We start from the raw sequence: 18,150 nt of genomic DNA on the forward strand, positions 1-18,150 counted from the left end.
TAACGCTGTCCCGACTGGCACCACTGGCGCCGTGCAGGGAACGGGGCTCAGGATGGCTCATCCCCTCCCCACCGGGGCTCTGGGTGAAAGGCAGGCCCGGCACCGTTTATGCTGCTGCAGGAGCAGATTCAGAGGGGTCCCGGCTACACTAAATCGGTTTGCTTCTGGGGCAGGGCCGGCCCTCCGGCTGCAGCTTCAGCCCTGGGTGAGGCGCTCCTTTACTGGGACACACACACCGGATTTCTCCTAAAGGCGCTTAAGAGGTTCTGCTACTCAAAAGAGCTTGGAAACCAAAGTGCTGTGTCCTGCTGCCTTTTGTAACAGTAACAACCATGGCAATAATAGTAACAGCTCACCCTCCTGAAGCGCTTTATCATCTCAGGAGGCCAGGACCAAGCATTCTGAGCACCGAGAGGCCGATTCAGGGGCCTTTTATGCAGAACCAGCGTGACGCAGGGGTGGGGGTGGGGCCGCTGGGGGGGGACTCAGGAGGAAGGGGGCGTGAACTGAGAAGGGGGGCCGCCTGGAGGGCTGAGGGGGGACCCGCGCAGAGCAGGTGTGCCCAATGCTGCCAGGGCAGGTGGTCTGCTCGGGTCGTCCCGGCAGAGGGAGAGGAGCCGGCACGGGGTGGAGGCGGGTGGCTCGGACTCACCGAGTTCTTGAGGTCGAGGTACTTGGTGTTTCTGGTCACCGGCATCCCAGACAGGAAGGCCAGGATGTCATTGTTGGCCTGGAAGACAGGCGCGTTAGGGTGACTGCCCCGGGCCCAGCTGCACGGCTGAGAAAGGGGTCCAGGCCCCCAGCTCTGCACCCTGCCTGCCTCCCCAGGGCCTGAGAGCCCAAAGGGGCGTGTGGTTTCTAGCTCTTCCGTGACCTGGCCAGTTTTCCAAAATCTGAGGTCTCCTCATATCTCCAGTTGCTCCCCTTCCACCCAAAGCATCAATCCCCTGGGACATCGCTAGCCCAGGCCGGGAGAAAACGTATTTTGCATGGGATGCCGGGAGACCCCAGCTAGGACTGGTGTGTTGGCTGGGGTAGGGCGGAGAGGCAAGCGCAGAGGCTGGAATGTGGGGCTGGATGCTTCATTGGGCCCCTGTGACTAGACGTCCCCTGGGGCCCTGGAGGCAGCCTTGCAGCCCCGCAGAGGGAAGCCACTCAAGCAAGAGCCATGAGTGGTGAAGGGTGAGCTGGGGAAGGGAGGGGAGGGAATGTCAAAGGGTGGCCTCCTGGGCCAAGAGGGTGGGCGGAACCCGGGGGGCAGCAGGGGTGGCAGGGAGGGCCCGGCAGGAGGGCGGTGCGGGGAGGTGGCCTGAGCATGGCCGCGTGCTCACCTCGTCCAGCACGGCGTTGCGCTTGGCCCGCTGCCGCTGCCGGAGCAACACCAGGCCAGCGATGATGTCGGAGGGCACGATGTCCAGGTCTCGGAAAAACTCAGCAAAGAGGTAGGCGATTTCCGAGTAGGCGTCCTACGAGGTCCAGGGAGGCAGGAGGCGGCGGCAGGGGAGCAGGAGAGAGGACGAGACACGGGGCGTGAATGTCTGGGGCTGGGTGTCTGCTCGGGGTCCCCTGTGCAAGTTCCTCCCAGCCCCCCACATGCGGCCCTCTGCAGCCGTGACCCTGAGGGCCCTGTCCTGGGCTCCGGGCCCCTGTAGACCCGGCAGAGGCTGTCCCAGACACGGCTGACCCTTCTCCTTCGGCGCTCACCGGGCACCGTCTACCCCGCACAGATGCCCCCGGGAGCCATTTCCTGTTCTTTCCCCAGGACTAGGAATCAAGGCCTGGGCCTGGCCTGTTTCTCCTTCAGCCTTTCTCTCTAGCAGAGGAGCCAAAACTAAGCTCCTGGCTGCTTTCCCCACACTGAGTTTCTTCCCACCTCCCACCAGCTGTGACCTTGAATGCCCTGCTAAGGGCTGTACGGAGCCCTGGGTCTCAGGCCCCCTCCCCGACCTGTCCACAGTTGTAGGCTCAGGGACCCCTACCATGTGCCTGCAGAAGGGGCATGTGACGTGGGGCCACTGGCCCCCCTGGCTGTCCTGCCAGCTCTGTTTCAGGACAGCCATGCTTGGGGCCTGGGAGCGGGAGGCAAGGCAGACAGACGCAGCCCTTCCAGCAGAGCGCCGTCTGCCCTGCCCCACGACAAGCTGAGTCTGGAACCTCTTCCCTGACTGGTCAGGAGAGGCTGTGATGGGAAGAAACTCATGGCAACTGGTTTTCTCTCGCTGGGTTTCACCCTTGAGTGTGTGGCACATGCAAGAGAGGAAAAATCAAGGGCTGCAAACTCAAAAGCCTAATGGGGCCAAACAGAGCCTGCTACCGCTGCGCGAGGCCCACCTCGGGCAAAAGCCTAGCGGGGCCAAGCAGAGCCTGCTACCGCTGCGAGAGGCCCACCTCGGGCAAAAGCCTAGCGGGGCCAAGCAGAGCCTGCTACCGCTGCGAGAGGCCCACCTCGGGCAAATCTAGAAAGACTGAACTTTCCCTACACTCTCCGATTTTTAAAGGTTGGCCACCAATTCAAGTTTTTAAGCAACACAGCATGAGGTGATCAAAACGTTCTCTGGGCTGGACCTGACCTGACCTGACCCCCAGGCCGTCAGTGTTTGATGGGACCTAGGTTCTGGGGAGCCCCGGCCTTTTTGAGAAAAGACGTTCTGCTTTTTCCCCAGGCTCCAACGCCAGCCCTGAAGCTGTCTGCCAGGAGGGGTGGGTGTGTCCTCTGCACGCCCTGAGCTGAGACCCCTCAGACTCCCCCGAGAGCCCCGGGGTGGGGGGGGGGTGCTTCCCACCCACCAGGGAACCTCTGGGGGTGGGAGGGACTTTCTTACGCTTGATTACTCACTCCACGGCTCACCAGGGGCTGCTAGTGGGTAGGAGCCACTCAAGGCTTCCGGGGGCTGCCATGCAGGGCACCTGCTGTCTGGCTTGGGGAGGAGTGGTCTCCTGACCTCACTTGCTCTGCCACTAACTAGCTGTGCAATGCTGAGTAAGTCACTCCACCTCTCTGGGCCTCAGCAGCCTGATCTGCAAAACGAAGGGTGGGACTAGATGACCCCTAAGGGCCCTGCTTCCCCTCCCCAACCCGGGGGCCACCCACCACTGACCCGCAGCGCCCTGGCGGGTGCGGAAGGCTAACAGTGCGCATCGAGGGACGGATCTTCCAGAGGGACCTGCAGCTGCTGAGATGCTGCTTTTCTGTCTTCGGGTTGCCCTGATATTTGAGTATCTCTTCTCCTAAACTAAACTCTTGAGTTCCAAGGGGGTGGATAAAAGGTCTTCACGTGTTTCTGTCTCCTTGACAAAGCAAGGGGTTGGCTGTCTCACATGCTGGAGGGAGTCCTTCAGTGAATAGTAACAGGTCCTCTTAGGAGCAGGCTGTCACCTCACTCCTGCCCCACCCGGCAGAGCTGCGGAGGGAAGCCTCCTGAGTCGCTGACAGCAGGATGTGAGCCCCAGGACGGCGACTTCCCAGTACTTACTGACTGGGAGTCCTTCGTCCGAGTACAGCAGAGGAACACTTTGAGCCGGCGCGACCAGCTGGTGGCCTGACCCTCTTCTAAGCGGTGCCTGCAGTGGGGGAGAGTTGGTATGTGTGAGGTCAGGGGGCCCGGCCAGAAGAGCTGGGCCCGCATTACAGAAACAGGACAGCCTGTTCCCAGGACCCCAGCAAAGGGCTCCCCAGTAGGAGGGTCTAGGGGAGAATAGGCCTGGGTCCGGCCAAGGCTGGCCGGCCAGTGACCTGGCTATCAGCCAGCAGGGCTCTCCCTGGGGGGCTCCTGATGGCCTGAGATGGTGCACTGTTGGCCGAGGCCAGGGCCTACGCTCCCAACTTCTGGCAGACTGACAACAGCACACTCTGGGGGCTTCAGAGCTGGCAGCCCGAACTGGGGGCTGCCCTGCGGTCCACTCCAAAAGCTCAAATCAAGAGCCCTGGGAGATGGTGGCAGGGTGCTGGCCTCTCTGCCGACTTGTTTCCTGGCCTGGAGCAGACCTGCCGGAGAGACCTGTTTCCCCTCTCAGAAAGGATTTCTCACATTGTCTGTACTTGGGGAAGTTTAAGGGGCTGAATGAGGCTCCGCATTCTTCAACTCCTTGGAACTGTTGCATTAGAGGGGAGAGGGCCCCTGCCTTTCATCTGCATGGCTGGCCCCTGTCTGTTCCACCCTCAACCCCAGCCCCAACGGGTCTGGCTGCTCTGATGGGGAGTCAGGGTACCCAGGAGTCTGCACCCAAAGGGAGAGCAATTGGCCGATTATCCACGGAGACCCTTCCAATGCTGGGTGCCCAGAAGTCGGTGTGTTTTGAGCATGAAGATAACAGATCCAATATAAAAATGTAAATTTCCAGGGCTTCCCTGGTGGCACAGTGGTTGGGAGTCTGCCCGCCGGTGCAGGGGACGCAGGTTCGTGCCCCGGTCCGGGAAGATCCCACATGCCGCGGAGCGGCTGGGCCCGTGAGCCATGGCTGCTGGGCCTGCGCGTCCGGAGCCTGTGCTCCGCAACGGGAGGGGCTGCAATGGTGAGAGGCCCACGTACCAGAAAAAAAAAAAAAAAAAAAGTAAATTTCCAGACTGAGCATGAGGGGCTGGCTTGCTTTCGTGACACGTGCCCTCCCCTCAGCTCCTTCAGAGCCTGGCGCTGGGTGGTCAGGAAGGGCAGACATGGGTGGCCCTGGGTGCCTGCAAGGCACTTAGCATCCATCAGGAGTGACAGACCGGGTCCCCCCTCCCCTGCCTCTCGGCTCCTCTTTGCAACTAAGGGCCGCTTCCTGCTCCCAACCCTGGTTCCACGGGCCACGGGCCACAAGGACAGGGAAAGCCACAGAGCCTTCCAGGGCTACAGGAGGGGGTTAGGAAACGGTGCAAGGGATTTGCTATTTCTGGGACCTGCCAGCCCTAAGGGACTTGGGCAGCCTCACATCCTAAGCCAACGTCCCCCCTACTGGGGACTTGATGAAAGGACAGCATGCTGGCCAAGCTGAGTTCCCAGAGCATCACGTTCTTTAACCCTTTCTAACCAAATTGGCTTTTAAACATTCGAAGAGAATTTCCTCCCTTCCCTCCGGCAGATGTTAAGTGCTGTATACTCTACTGCAGTACCCTTTATGCCCACCAGGGGGAAGATGGAGCCAATGACACATTTGGCATAAAGCATCAGTTAGGCTACATAGACCAAGACAGGGAGAGACACACTCAATCTGCACAGAAAGTGGGCTTCCCTGGTGGCACAGTGGTTAAGAATCCGCCTGCCAATGCAGGGCACACGGGTTCGAACCCTGGTCTGGGAAGATCCCACATGCTGTGGAGCAACTAAGCCCGTGCGCCACAACTACTGAGCCCGTGCTCTAGGACCCGTGAACCACAACCACTGAGCCCGCATGCCACAACTATTGAAGCCTGCGCACCTAGAGCCCGTGCTCTGCAACGAGAAGCCACCGCAATGAGAAGCCTGTGCACCGCAATGAAGAGTAGCCCCCGCTCACTGAAAATACAGAAAGCCCGCGCGCAGCAACAAAGACCCAACGCAGCCAAAAATAAATAAATAAATAAATAAAGTCTGGACAGAAAGTTCATGGATCCAGCATCCCCCACCCTGGGGCTCACTAAAGCGAAGGGAGGGCAGACACTCCTTCCGCAAAGATCCAAGGTCAGGCTTCCAGGAAGTAGTGGTGGGAAGAACCCACCCCAAACCCCAGCAGATTTCACTGGTAGGAGAAAGAGCAAAGGACTTAAACAGCTCCCTGACTCCCAGAGACTAAAATAACCCGTTGGTGTGAGGCAGTAGGGCTTGTGCACAGCCCCAAACCTGGAAGTGGATGAAGGCAGGCTTGAAAACGGCCCTGTTAGAAAAACTAACAGGGTCAGCAGGCTTGAAAACGGCCCTGTTAGAAAAACTGTCTGTTGGTTTCAGAGCAGAGGGAGGGCGAGTGGGGAAGAGCCTGAGAGGTGGTCACAGCCACCCAGCTGTGGCCTGGGCTGCCCTCCCAAGCCCGCTCGAGAGCTGGACAAACCACAACAGGTGGGGACCTGTGAGCTCGAGGACCCTCACTACCCGCACAGGGCCCGGCACCGCTGGAAAACGTTCTAATTCAGATGACAGCCACCGACAACTCCCAACGGCAAAGGCGTTGGCTGCCCTGGGCCCCAAAGGCAATTACCCAGAGTTGGGGAGGGGAGAGTTTTTTCCCCAGGGCCCCAGGAGCCCAGAAACCAGGCCAGGTGGGGGCATGTGATTGGAATGAGCAGAATGGTACTGGTGGTCATGGCCAGCTGCACCCGGAGGAACGACAGGCTCCGGGGCCTTGGCTCCAAAACCTGGCATTTGGGGCTGGGAGGTGGCCAGCCCAGGCACGGGTAAGGCTCTGGCTACAGTGCCGAGCTGACGCGGAGGGCCCAGGGGAGCTGGGACACAGAGGTGCGCGAGGGTGGGGTGGGGGCCTGGGCAGCACACTCCCCTGGCTGAGGGCTCCTGACCCTGCTGCCCTGGGCTGGGGATGGAGTGCCAGTTCCACTCCCCACCAGCCTGACCTGGGGCAAGTGACCTGCCCGCTCTGGGACTTGGACCCCTCATCTGTAGAATGGGTGTCACAACCGCACCAGGGTTGGCAAAAGGATTAAACAGACGGATGGCGGAAGGGGCTCAGTGCAGGGCCTGACGCAGAACAGAAGCTCAATATATAGGAGTCACTGTGACCCACCCTGGAAGCACCCCCTCTCTTTTTCTTTCAATAAACAGGAACCTGTGAATGTGCCTGGACGTCCTCCAGCATTTTCTCTGCCATGGCACGGCCTCCCCCGCTTCTCCAAAACACTGTGCAAAACATCTCCCCTCCAGGAAGCCTTCCTTGGTTAACCTCCTCCAGCCCCCTTAACCCTAGAGGCAGCCTCGCCGAGTGCTTAAGAGCAAGGGCTCTAAAGCCAGGCTGCCTAGGCTTGACCCCAGCCCCACCATTTACCGGCTGTGTCACCTCAGACAACTCACATAAGCTCTCTGTGCCTCTGTTTCTTCCTCTATATTACAGGGATGACGCTAACAGCTACCTCGGCGAGCTACTGTAAGTTAATACATGCAATGCTTGGCCCGCCGTCCGAGCGCTTCCTACCATTATTCTCGTGTTGTTAGCGCTGAAGATGACGACAGTGGCTACCATTTACTGAGCACGAACCTCCCATGAGCACGGTGTTAATCACTCCGTTAAACCTCACAGCAGAGCACGAGGCAGGAATTACTGCGGTTCCCACTTTACAGACCAGGAACCTGAGGTAAGCCTTTGGCCGGCGCCCGGGGCTCACACAGGTTTAGACGCCGGGAGAGAGGCGTGGGGCCGGCCTCTGTCCACCGTCGGCAAACCCCGCGGGGGACGCCCGCCCGCCCGGCCCACTGACCGCAGGTTGTAGGTCCGCAGGTTGCGCTGCCTCCTCTTGGTGGCCCTCAGCTTGACGAAGGTGCGGCCCGTGGGGTCGAAGACGCAGAGGACGGTGATACAGACGCTCAGGATGACCACCCAGTTGCAGACAACCATCCCTGTGGAGGCGGCCGTGGGAAGCCAAGGGTCATGGTGCTGGGGACACCGCTCTGGCTCTGAAGAAGGGGCACTGCAGCCTCCCTACCCCCAACTGCTTCTGGGGCCCAAGAGCAAGGCTCCAAAGGCCCTGGCCCTAGCCTCTGGCCACACAGCCGTCTCCCCTGGCTGAGCTGTGACCCCAAGGCCCATCCTTGGCACGAGCAGACAGCTGTGTGGGTTTCGGGAGCCCTGGGCAGCGCTGTGCCTGCTGCTGCCCCCGAAACCCAGGGTTCCCCAAGGGGGTATGGCAGACTGCCTGGCGTCCTCATGGAAACTGTTTCCCTCTCACAGTGCCTGAGCTTCCTATTCTCTAACCTGACCTGTTCCCTGCACCCCAGGGCTGCCCTGTCTAACCTGGCCCTGTGCCCTCCACGCCAGGGTTAGGGTTAGGGTTAGGGTTAGGGCTGACCCCGTCCCCTCCATCCCGGGGCTGCCCTGTCTAACCTGGCCCTGTGCCCTCCATGCCAGGGTTAGGGTTAGGGTTAGGGTTAGGGCTGACCCCGTCCCCTCCATCCCGGGGCTGCCCTGTCTAACCTGGCCCTGTGCCCTCCATGCCAGGGTTAGGGTTAGGGTTAGGGTTAGGGCTGGCCCCGGCCCCTCCATCCCTGGGCTGCCCTGTCTAACCTGGTCCTGTGCCCTCCATGCCAGGGTTAGGGTTAGGGTTAGGGTTAGGGTTAGGGTTAGGGTCAGGGCTGGCCCCAGCCCCTCCACCCCCGGGCCGACCAACATACCGAGCGTGACGTTTTTGGCAGTGAGGTCATTGCAGGAGGTGTAGTACTGGGTGAGCCAGACGATGCCCACGATGGCGTAGATGAACTCGATCACCAGGATGGCTGCAAGGAGAGGAGGGCCCCAGCTGAAGGACGGGAGGCCCTGGAACCTGGGCCCGGCTCCCCCGTCACAGGATGCCTGGCCAGCACAGTAGACTGCGCGCCGCCCCTGCCACACAGGCCTCGTGGCGCAGAGGGCCCGGGGGTGTGGCTGTCCCACCACCGGTTCTACTCATGTGCCCTCAGGCCCCGACGTCCCCCTGAGAAGGTGACTGCAAAGGTGCATGACGAAGAGGCGTTTCTCTGTTCGTTCGGGAATGAGAACTATATCCATGAACTCTGGGATGAGACGCATCTTAGGCAAGTTACCTAATCTCTCTAAGCCTCCGTTTCCTCGTCTGTGAAATGGGGGTGACAAGGTCCATGGTACAGGGCTGTGAGGACTGGGTGACGGGGTGTTCATTTCATGGAAACTGCTATTCCCAGGAGGAGGCCTCTGGCACTTGAGGCAGGAGAGGGAAAGGGCCCCAGCAGCCAGCTGCCCAAGGTGCCCTGCCCAGACCAGAGCAGTGGGCCCAGGGCTGAGATGGGGTTAGGGGGGCAGGTGGGAGAATTGACGGCCCCCCAGGGGGCAGCATTGGAAGCCCCAGCTCTACAGCCATCCCAGTGTGGCAGCCGAGAGCCCAGGCTTTAGAGCCAGACAACTTGGGTTCAAATCTCAGCTCTGACACTCATATGCTTTCTAGCCATGTGACCTTAAGCGAGCAAAGTAACCTCCCTGGGCCCCAGATTCCTCATCTGCAAAATGAGGCCAACAATGGCTCCTCCCTGAGTTAACACGGGAAGAGGACTTAGCAGAGGCCACAGGAGCACAAGAGTATCCACCCGGAGTGACTGGGAGAGGCGGCTGGGACCCGAGCCCAAGGAAGAGGAGACAGGCGGGTCCTCCGGGAGCTGGTCCAGGCCCCTGAGGGGCTTCCCTGGGAGGGTGGGGGGCTGTTTGGGGAAGGGTCACAAAGCAGCTGAAGGATATGCACAGCCTAGACGGGGCAGCGGTCGGCAACCTTTTTCTGTAAAGGGCCGTAGAGTAAATAACATTTTTAGATGTTGTGGGTCATAACGTCCGTCACAACTTCTCGGCTCTGCTGTGGTCATGCAAAAGCAGCCAGAGGCAATAAGTACTAAATGAATGAGTGTGGCTGGGTTCCAATAAAACTTTATTTAAAAAACGGACGGCGGGCTGCGCTTGGCCCTCAGGCCGCAGTCTGCCCACCCCCGGTCCAGAACCGGGCCCAGTAAGTCTGCCTGTTCGCTGCTGGCCCTGGTGCTGGCACAGGGCCCAGCCCATCGCGTGTGGCCGAAAGAACGCTGGGCCCAGGAGGAGGGAGGGGGTGGGGGTGGGCCGGAGCGGCCCCCTCACCCACGGCAGGGGGCCCTTACCCAGGCGCACGTAGAGCACGTACTGCATGGATTCGCGGGGCTCCGTGTAGAGGATGCCGCCGCGCATGCTCAGCCAGATGATGGCCATCTCAGCGATCATGCAGCTCAGCAAAATGCCCAGGTAACCGCGGCCGTGGTCCACCAGGTTCAGGGAGCAGGCCTCGTTCGGGTTGTAGACCAGGCCGAAGAGCACCACGGACAGGATCACAAACCTGGGGGAACGTGCACGTGAGAGGGGCCGGGCGGCCCACGCACCTCCCACGGCCTCCGGCGGGCAGCCGCACGCAGCCTGGACGCGGGGTGGAGGGCTTCACTGCTCCGGGAGCAGGACCCCTGTCTACCTGGCAGCAAGTCCCTCTGAGGACACGGGCATCCAGGGACAGGGGAACGAGAGCGGGGAGCCCAGCCACCAGCCGTGGGCAGACAGCACAGCGGCTCTGCCCAGTGCTGGGGTCAGGTCCGGCGGTGGCCAGGCGGGGTCTCTGGGCTCCACGGGGGTATTGCCCTAAAGGCATAGCCATTTCAGCACCAACTCCGGGGAGCTGGGAACACAACAGGGTTGGGACAGATGGCCAGCAGGCCTCCTTCCAGGCCCGTGGCGTGGCCCCGAGACTCACCAGGTGGTGTGGAGGAGGAAGAGGAAGATGGCTGGCAGGACGAGGTCATCGCTGCCCACAGACCAGCGCCGCCGGAACACCACGATCCCGGGCATGGCTGGCAGCTCTGCAGAGGCTCAGCGGGCCTGGCGCTCACCTCCTGAAACAGAGCAGAGGACCCTGAGGCTGCCCGGGCTGCTGCGGCACCCAGGGCCACCGCGCTCCTGGTCAGGTGTGCCCAGCAGCAGAGGCATCTCTCCCAGGCCCTACAGCCCCAGGGCTTTCAGGCCCATCCCTGGGCAGGATCCACCTCCCACAGTATCCACCCCCTGGAGCCAATATCTAAAACTGTAGCAGCCAGACACTGGCTTCAGTCTTACCCGTGAGGACTCTCCTCCCCGCAGGACTGGCACAGACCCCTTGGGATCAGCTCTGCCTGGGGTCACCCCAACAGGAACTGCTCAGCTCCCTTAAAGACCTGGGCTCACCCCTGCCTCCCTTTCCATGGGATCAGGGAGCCCCCTCGCCCACCACCTGCTGCCCAGTTCATTCTGTCCTTGGGGTTGGGTGAGGGCTTCCCAGGCCGAGCCTGAGTCTGTCTCCCGGCATGCGCCGAGCCGGGCAGGTGGAAGGCTGAAGGCCTTGGGGAAGGTGGGGGTGAGGGCATGCGTGGGGCTGGACACATGGAGGATGGGAGCGCCCAGCACATAGTAGGTGTTCAGTAAATATCTGCGGAATGATGTCTTCCGTTTCGTGCTTTGCTGGAATGCTGGGAGCACGCTCCATGACTTGATTTTGCACCCGTCAGACAGAATTCCCAATCACAGCTAAGCCTCTTGGCAGGGAAGGACGTGGTTGAGACAGGGGGTCAGGAGTGTAGCTGGGGTGCCCAGCCCCTCTGCCGGAAGGGCAGTGGGCAAGCCCTGCGGGTATCCCATCCCCCTGGCGACCACCGCTCCCACACCCACCCTGGGCCATGCAGCCTTTACCGCCCAGATCTCAACTCTCTGAAGCAGCTGAATTCAAGTTAGCCACAGGCAAGCTCAGGGAGGAGGGCCCAGGAATCTGGGCCTCCCCACCTCCCTAGAGCCCTAGGAACCAGGGCAGGGGCGCCGGCTGGTTGGCTCCCCACGGGGGGGGGCCCGGGAGACACGGGTGAGGGGCTCCGGGGCAGCCCTGCGCTCAGCTGTGCGGAGGAACCCCTGCTGCGGGAGGCTGGGTGCTGGTGGGCAGCTGCCCCCAGGCTGGCAGAGGCTTACATGGCACCTGGTCCAGAGGTGGGCGGCAAGTCCTCCTCTCCCCGGTGACGGCTCCAGGGAAAAAGAGTGTCTGCGGAGACCGGCATCACTCGGGAAGTGGCCAAGTCTCCCCGGCCGGTGGGCGCGGCCCTCAGGGTGGGCGACGGGGTGTGCAGCCAGGTGGCCGGCCAGCAAGTCCAGCCCAGCCCGTCTCGGTCGCCCTCTCCCTGGTGCAGCCGCTTCATCCAGCCGCTGCCCGGCTGCTCCCAGAGAGGTGGCGGTCTGGCGGGCAGGCTGGCGGGCTAGCCTGCTGGGGTCGTGCCTACTCCTCCCCCCACCCTCAGGAAGTGACATCATCCCACTCTCTCCAAGGAGGAGTCGGAGCACGGATTCTGGGAAGCAGGAGAAGGATGGAGAGCGCGGAGCTGCGTGGCGGGGTGTCCGGGGGGGTGGGGGTCTGGGACTGCAGGAGGCTGGGGCTCCAGTCCTGTGTCTGTGACAAGCGGCTGACCGCAACGGCTCCGGTTTGAAAGGACGGACGGGATGGGAGGGGCTGGGACTCCATGGGTGGCAGCAGGGCTGGGAAGGGCAGAGCTGCCAACAGCTGGTATTTCAGCCGCCAGCTCTCTACAGCCCTTCCCTGATTCCAGGTGGCCCACGGAGGGTGAGCTGGAGCGTGGGGTTGGGCTCAGGGGCCCCTCACACAAATGAAGTGACTGAGAGGTCCCAGCAGGTGCTGCAGCACCGCTCTAATCAGGCCAGACCCCGGCAGAGGAAGGGGAGGGCTGTCCCAGAGGGGCTGGCGGGTGAGGGCTGCCCTGCCAGGAGCCTAGAACATCTCGTGCTCAGGGATGCAGGGTGAACCCTTCCCAATCGCCTGCTCTCACCCCCGCCCTTCACCTCTTGGAGTCTAGAATGGCTAGAACTCCCTCAACTCACACGTATCATTCACTTAACAACCTCGGGCGCACGCGGCCCCGCCCTACCTGCTCTCAGGCGGGAGAGGTGGGGTGAGCCTGGCTCCCCTGCAGAAGTGGCTGAAGATCTGTCAAGACCCTGGAGTGATACGGCCAGTGGCAGCCTCTGTCCCCCGGCTCAGGGAGTGCCCAGCCGACAGCTGTGGTCAGTGCCAGTCCCCCCTAGGTCACGTGGCAGGGCTGCTGCGGGCTGACCCCACCGGGTGCCCCATTACAGGCCTGGGGACTACACCCCGCGCCCTCCAGCCTGCACCCGGGCCCAGCCCCCAGCTGGGCAGAATCCTAGGCCCAGCGCTGCCTGGCTTCCGACCCGGGCTCCATCACCCGCTAAAGGTATGACTTACTAGTTGTGCCTCAGTTTCCTCATCTGTAAAGTGTCGATTATCCCCACCTGCTAAGGGTCTAGTGCGGACCATACGAGAGGGCCCAGCAGTGCTGGACAAAGCCAGCGACGGTCTTAGCTCAGGCGGGCGAAGCAGAGGGAGAGTGCGTGAAGCCGGTGGACCAGCGGCCTGGGCTAGTGGATTCTCCAGCTGGTCACCACCAGGTCACGGTGTGGGCTGGGGGGCGACAGCGCCTGTGCTGCTGCTGGGGGAGGATGGGCCACTCGACTCCATGCAGATTCATACATCCCAGGGCTGCTATTTTTAAGGGCCTGAAAGACGCCCTTTCTCTCGAGACCCCGGCCCTTCACAATGGGGGCCTGTTCCCCTGCTGGGGATGTGAGTTCATCCGGAGGAAATGTCTCAGGATGGGGGAGGGCAGAGGCTACTTCCTGGTCCAGGGCTGCCACAAAGCACCACCTCTGGCTCTCCTCCCCTAGGGCACAGGGTCCGTGCCCTTCAGAAACCTCAGTGGGGGCAGCGCACAGCCTCCCTTCCTTACCCAGACCAGGGGCACTTCCAGGGGAGGTGTGGCGCCCCCGCCGGTGGGCGGGGGAGAACAGGGGCACTGCTGGGCGCCTCCCATGCCCCTGGCTGGGCACCCCCCCAACAGAGGCAGGTGTGAGGGGAGGCACCAGGACAACCCCACACGTGGATGGAAGGACTTGAGTGGCACTCCGAGGCCCCCTTCTTCCTCCACCCACAAAGCCCAATTTCCTTGATGGAGGTTCAGGCCCCCGAGTTAAGTATTAACCATTCTCAGAGTTCCTCTCCCTAAAAATGCAAAACTGTTTTCTAAGATGCACACGCTGATCCCTACTTTAAAAACCTTCCATGGCTCCAGTGGTCTGCAGGATAAAGTCCAAGCCTCTCAGGCAGCAGCTAATGGCCTCAGTAACTGGCAGGCAGGCTGTGCAACCTTGGGCAGGTGCCTTGCCCTCTCTGAATCCTGAAGCAGGAAGATACTCCCCAAGCCCTAAGGATCCCAGGCATAGACAGGCACAGGGCTGCCTTCTGGCTGGGGAGGCACTCCAGCCCCTTCTCACACTGCCTCACCCTCCTTTCCAGACCCCCCAAACTTGCTGCTCCCTAAAAACACCTCACTGGAATCTGTGCTTTCTTTACCCCAGTTCCTCGGCCGGGCAAAATCCTACTCATCTTTCTCGGGCCGACCAAAAGTCGGCCCCCCTTGAAACCCTCCCTGGCAGCACCCCGCACTCCTCTCATGCAGAACAGGCTGCACCCTATGGGATCCCTCATCCCAGCGTAGCCCTGGCCACCTGCTGATTCCTTGCTGCCCGTCCCTGTCCCAGCTCACCCGAGAGTCCCGGAGGGCGGGGGCCTTGCAGCATTGCTCTCCTTCACACCCCCTCTCCCCCTGGGCAGCCCTGGCCCCTCCAAACCACCACTCCATCCCCCTGAAGCAGCTGTCGTAAGCGCTGGGGGCATGGCTCCTTCCGTCTTCGCTCAAATCCTTCAGTTTTGGGGAAATGTCGCTCCCCAGCGCTCTCCCTGACCATCCTCTCCTCTGGCTGTCTTAACTGTGCTAGGGCTTTGGTTTCTTCAGCTGCAAAACGGGGACAACGGCACCCCCATGGAAGGCTGCAGCGAAAGCTGGCTGGGACGAGGTCACAGAGGTCTGCATAGGTCCCGGCGGAGCCCAGGGCTCCATTCACAGTGGGTGGGTGGGGGGCATCACATCAACAGGGCTCCTGAGGGGCTTCTGGGGACTTCGTGGCACGGTGATCTGCGACAGGTGCTGGGGTTTGGGCAGGTGCTGCGGATGCCCATGATTGGCTCCAGCTGACCAGCAAGGGCCAGACTGAGCACATACGAGCCCTGACAGGGGCCTTGAGCAGGGGCGCTGCTATTTAAATGCCCTGGGCTGGGCCTCACCCCTGATCCTAAGGTCCCCTTGGGCTTGGTCCAGGGAGCAGGTTTCAGGGAGAAGTGCCCCTTGGCGGTGGGTCCCAGCTGGTGGGGTGCTGAGAGCTCCCAGGGAAGGGAGGAGGGCACGGGCTGCCCCCGGGACAGAGAGTTCCAGCTCAGGGCGGGTGGGACATGGGAGTTCACCTCGTTTGCCTGCAGGGGGGCCAGGACACCAGAGTCAGTGTGAACCACAGAGGACAGAATGATGCTGTAGGAGGCCCGTCCAGTGTCACCAGCAGCCTCTAGGTCAGCCCATGAGATTTCCCACCTGGCAGAGGTGGCTTCAGGCATCCGGGCCAAAAATGGGCTAGAAGTTGAGCCTGAAGGAAGGGATGACAGCCAGGTCCAGGCCACCGGGATACATCTGACATCAGCTGAGCACCTCCCATGTCCTGGACTAATCACCTGCCATCCTCACAGCAGTGATGCAGGGTGACAGCCTCGCTCTCACTCCACATGCTCTAAAAACAGGCTGTGTCTGAGTCCTGGCTCTGCACTTACTGGCTGTGTGACCTTGGACAAGTTACTTAACCTCTCTGTGCCATGGTTCCTTATTTCTAAAGTGGGGCTAAGAACAGTAGCTACCTCAGAATTGTCACAAGGGTTAAGTGAGTCATACACTTAAGCCAGCACCCGTCACAGACTAGGTGCTCAGGGCATCTGGCTCTTCCGCTAAATATTTCTACTGAAGAACGAGGAGGCTGAGGCTCAGAGACTCTGCCCCACATCTTCAGAGGAGCAACAGGCTGAGCAGGCAAGGGACACAGGTCCTTCCTTCTGCCGTCCAAAGCCCACACCCACTGCAGGAATGTCAGGGTTAGAAGGGGCCTTGGAAACAGTCCTGGGGCCCCCTTTTATGGGAGAGTAAACCAAGGCTCAGAGAGGCCCCAGAGGCTCCCAGCTTTCCCATTACCTCCACCCCACCTGGTGCTGAACACACAGTCAGGGTCCCCAAGGTGGCCCATCCCTTCCCCTTCCTTACAGCACGCCCTTCTCGAACTCCCCGAGAGGCACTCCCATTAGCAGTGTCACCCCAGGGAGCCTGGGCTGAGATCCTCTCTTTTGCACTCTTGATACATAACTCTCTTGGAAGCCGGCAAAATCCACACGAGCTCCCTCGCTGGAGATCAACCCGAAAGAAGGCATCAATCATTTGTACGGATTCACGCAGAGTCATCAGTGGCTAGCTCTCCACCTTCTCGGCGGGTGGGGTCCCCATCACTCTGCAGCTCAGCTGGTGAAGAAGAGGACACCTCAGCCTCAAGCCCACCTTCCCTAGACCCCGTTTAGCCCTACCTGCTGAGGCCTGGTGACTGGGCCAGAGCTGCCAGTCCCAGACCAAGGGCAGCACCCCCAGGCCAGAAAGTCACCACCCCTCCAGACCTCAGTTACCTCTTCTGAAGAATAAGGAGCCTGGACTAAGGGAGGCTTGTATTTTTGTATTTGTTAATATTTATTTACATCCACAGCTAAGGCTGCAGGTGCCTATACAGGAACCACAAACAATGAAAAGGTGGAATATAAATGTAGAAACAAACCTCAGAACAAAAAGTAAGTAGATTAAAATAGAAGGTTAGGGAAATTGTTGTACGTGTGTAAGGCATAAAGGCCCTCACAGGAGCTACATGTAGAACTATCATTAGACTCCGCGCTTCCTGGTGGCCAAAGTTAAAAGGGAAATTGGGTAAGGACTCTTGTAGCTCTGTAAGGTGTTGCAATCCTTGGGGCCCTGAGGGGAGGGCCCAGGACTCCCATTCCCATAATGAATGGGATGCCCCACGTGACAGGGCTTTGAAATGAGAAGATGCTCCAGAAACAGTGAAAGGGACAGGTACCTGCTGCCTGCTAAGCCCTCTGGGGCTGTGTCGGGCGCTGGAGCGTGTCTAGTCTTGAGGGGTGCATCTGACTGCAGGGAGACTGGACCCCGGGCAGCCTGCAGGGCAAGTGGTGGCCCCCAGAGGTTCTGTCCCAGCTGGGGCGGGCTCACCAGGGGCTGCCCTCTGGCCTACGTGGGCTGGCAGACGGCTCCTGCACTCTTTAGCCGTGTCCAGAGCACGGGCTCCAGGGATGGTCAAATCCCAGCACCTCCACTTCTCAGCTGTGTGGCTAGTTAAGAGAGCTAGTTCATCTCTCTGCTGGCTTGTGAGGCTTACATGAGGGAGCACCTGCAGAGAGAGGGGATCCGCACGTATTAACTAGAATCATTTCACGAGGCTGCAGGGCGGTTCCAGGGCGATGGAGGAGAGCTCAGCCCACCTGAAGTTGGGGACCCAGGTGTTCTGCTCCCTCCAGCATTTGTCAGTTGCCTACCACGTCTTGGGTCTTGTCTAAGCCCTTTGCAAACATAACTCACTTAATCCTCATAGTAACTGTGAGGTAGGCACTGCTATTACCACGTTTTACAGATGAGATGAAGTGACTTGCTCCAGGTCACACAGCCTAGTTCCAGAGCCCATGTTTTAACTGCTGCTTCTGAGGAGCAGAGTTCAGCTAAAGGCCTGTTTCTGAACCCAGGAGCAGGCGTCCCGTGTCCCCCACGGAGTGAGGGGCCATGGCCTCGGGGACCACAAAGAGCTCTCCGGGTCTTCCTGTGGCTCCAGACTCCTGGTCACACCACCACGGGGAGACTGTGGGCATTGGCCCCACTCTGCAGATAAGGAAAACTGAGCCCGGGGGTCGGGGGTGGGTCCACGGGCTGCCTGGAGGTGCGTGGGTGGTGGGCCCAGAGCTAGAAACTTTATGCGTCCTCTTATTCCAGCCTCGTCAGACAGTAGGGGTACCGCCCCAGCTTTACAGATGGAGAAACCGAGGTCACAGAGGGGCGATGGCTTGCCCGAAGATCCCATGACAAAGACGAGGCAGGGCTGGGATTTCAAAGTAGCCTCCTTGAGTTACTTAAAAGGAAAACTCCCTGCCCCTCAGTGCGATTCCTTATTCCCACATGTTCCTTCGGCCCTTCGAGTCCCTCTCCCTCCCAGGTGTGGGGTCCCACACAGAAGCTGGGCTCTGGGAGGCACGGGGAGGGGCAGGGCAGCGAAGGAGGCGACAGAGAAGGAGCGCGCGTGGGCCGGGGGCCACGTGCACAGCCAGCCTGGGCCTGGGTGTGTGCAACCCAAGTTAGGGGCCGGAAAGCCGCTGCTTTTCACACGTCAGCTGTGCCGAAGCAGAAGGTAGAGGCAAGCCAGCCCGGGGCTGAGGCCGGATTTCGGCAAGAGGTGGGTCCTCACACGCCCAGGCCCTGGGACTGAAACGGTGGGGGC

The 18,150-nt window shown here is 60.8% G+C and overlaps 1 protein-coding gene across 8 annotated transcripts in view; it reads right to left on the reverse strand.

The window, feature by feature from the left end:
• Positions 1-18,150, reverse strand: part of DAGLA (diacylglycerol lipase alpha) — a 62,634-nt gene that overhangs the window by 16,528 nt on the left and 27,956 nt on the right. For 3 of the 8 annotated variants that reach the window (XM_067748800.1, XM_067748793.1, XM_067748798.1), the window contains 7 exons: positions 10,385-10,523; positions 9,768-9,979; positions 8,289-8,390; positions 7,379-7,517; positions 3,474-3,561; positions 1,332-1,466; positions 653-730 (listed from right to left, as the gene is read on the reverse strand). In XM_067748800.1, coding sequence (XP_067604901.1) covers positions 653-730; positions 1,332-1,466; positions 3,474-3,561; positions 7,379-7,517; positions 8,289-8,390; positions 9,768-9,979; positions 10,385-10,479 — 849 coding nt within the window. In that variant the 5' untranslated portion in view covers positions 10,480-10,523. The other 5 variants (XM_067748796.1, XM_067748794.1, XM_067748799.1 and 2 more) reach the window with 5 other exon arrangements.

The sequence above is a fragment of the Pseudorca crassidens genome, chromosome 9, assembly GCF_039906515.1.
Source record: "Pseudorca crassidens isolate mPseCra1 chromosome 9, mPseCra1.hap1, whole genome shotgun sequence".
In the NCBI taxonomy this organism is placed as follows: Eukaryota; Metazoa; Chordata; class Mammalia; order Artiodactyla; family Delphinidae; genus Pseudorca; species Pseudorca crassidens.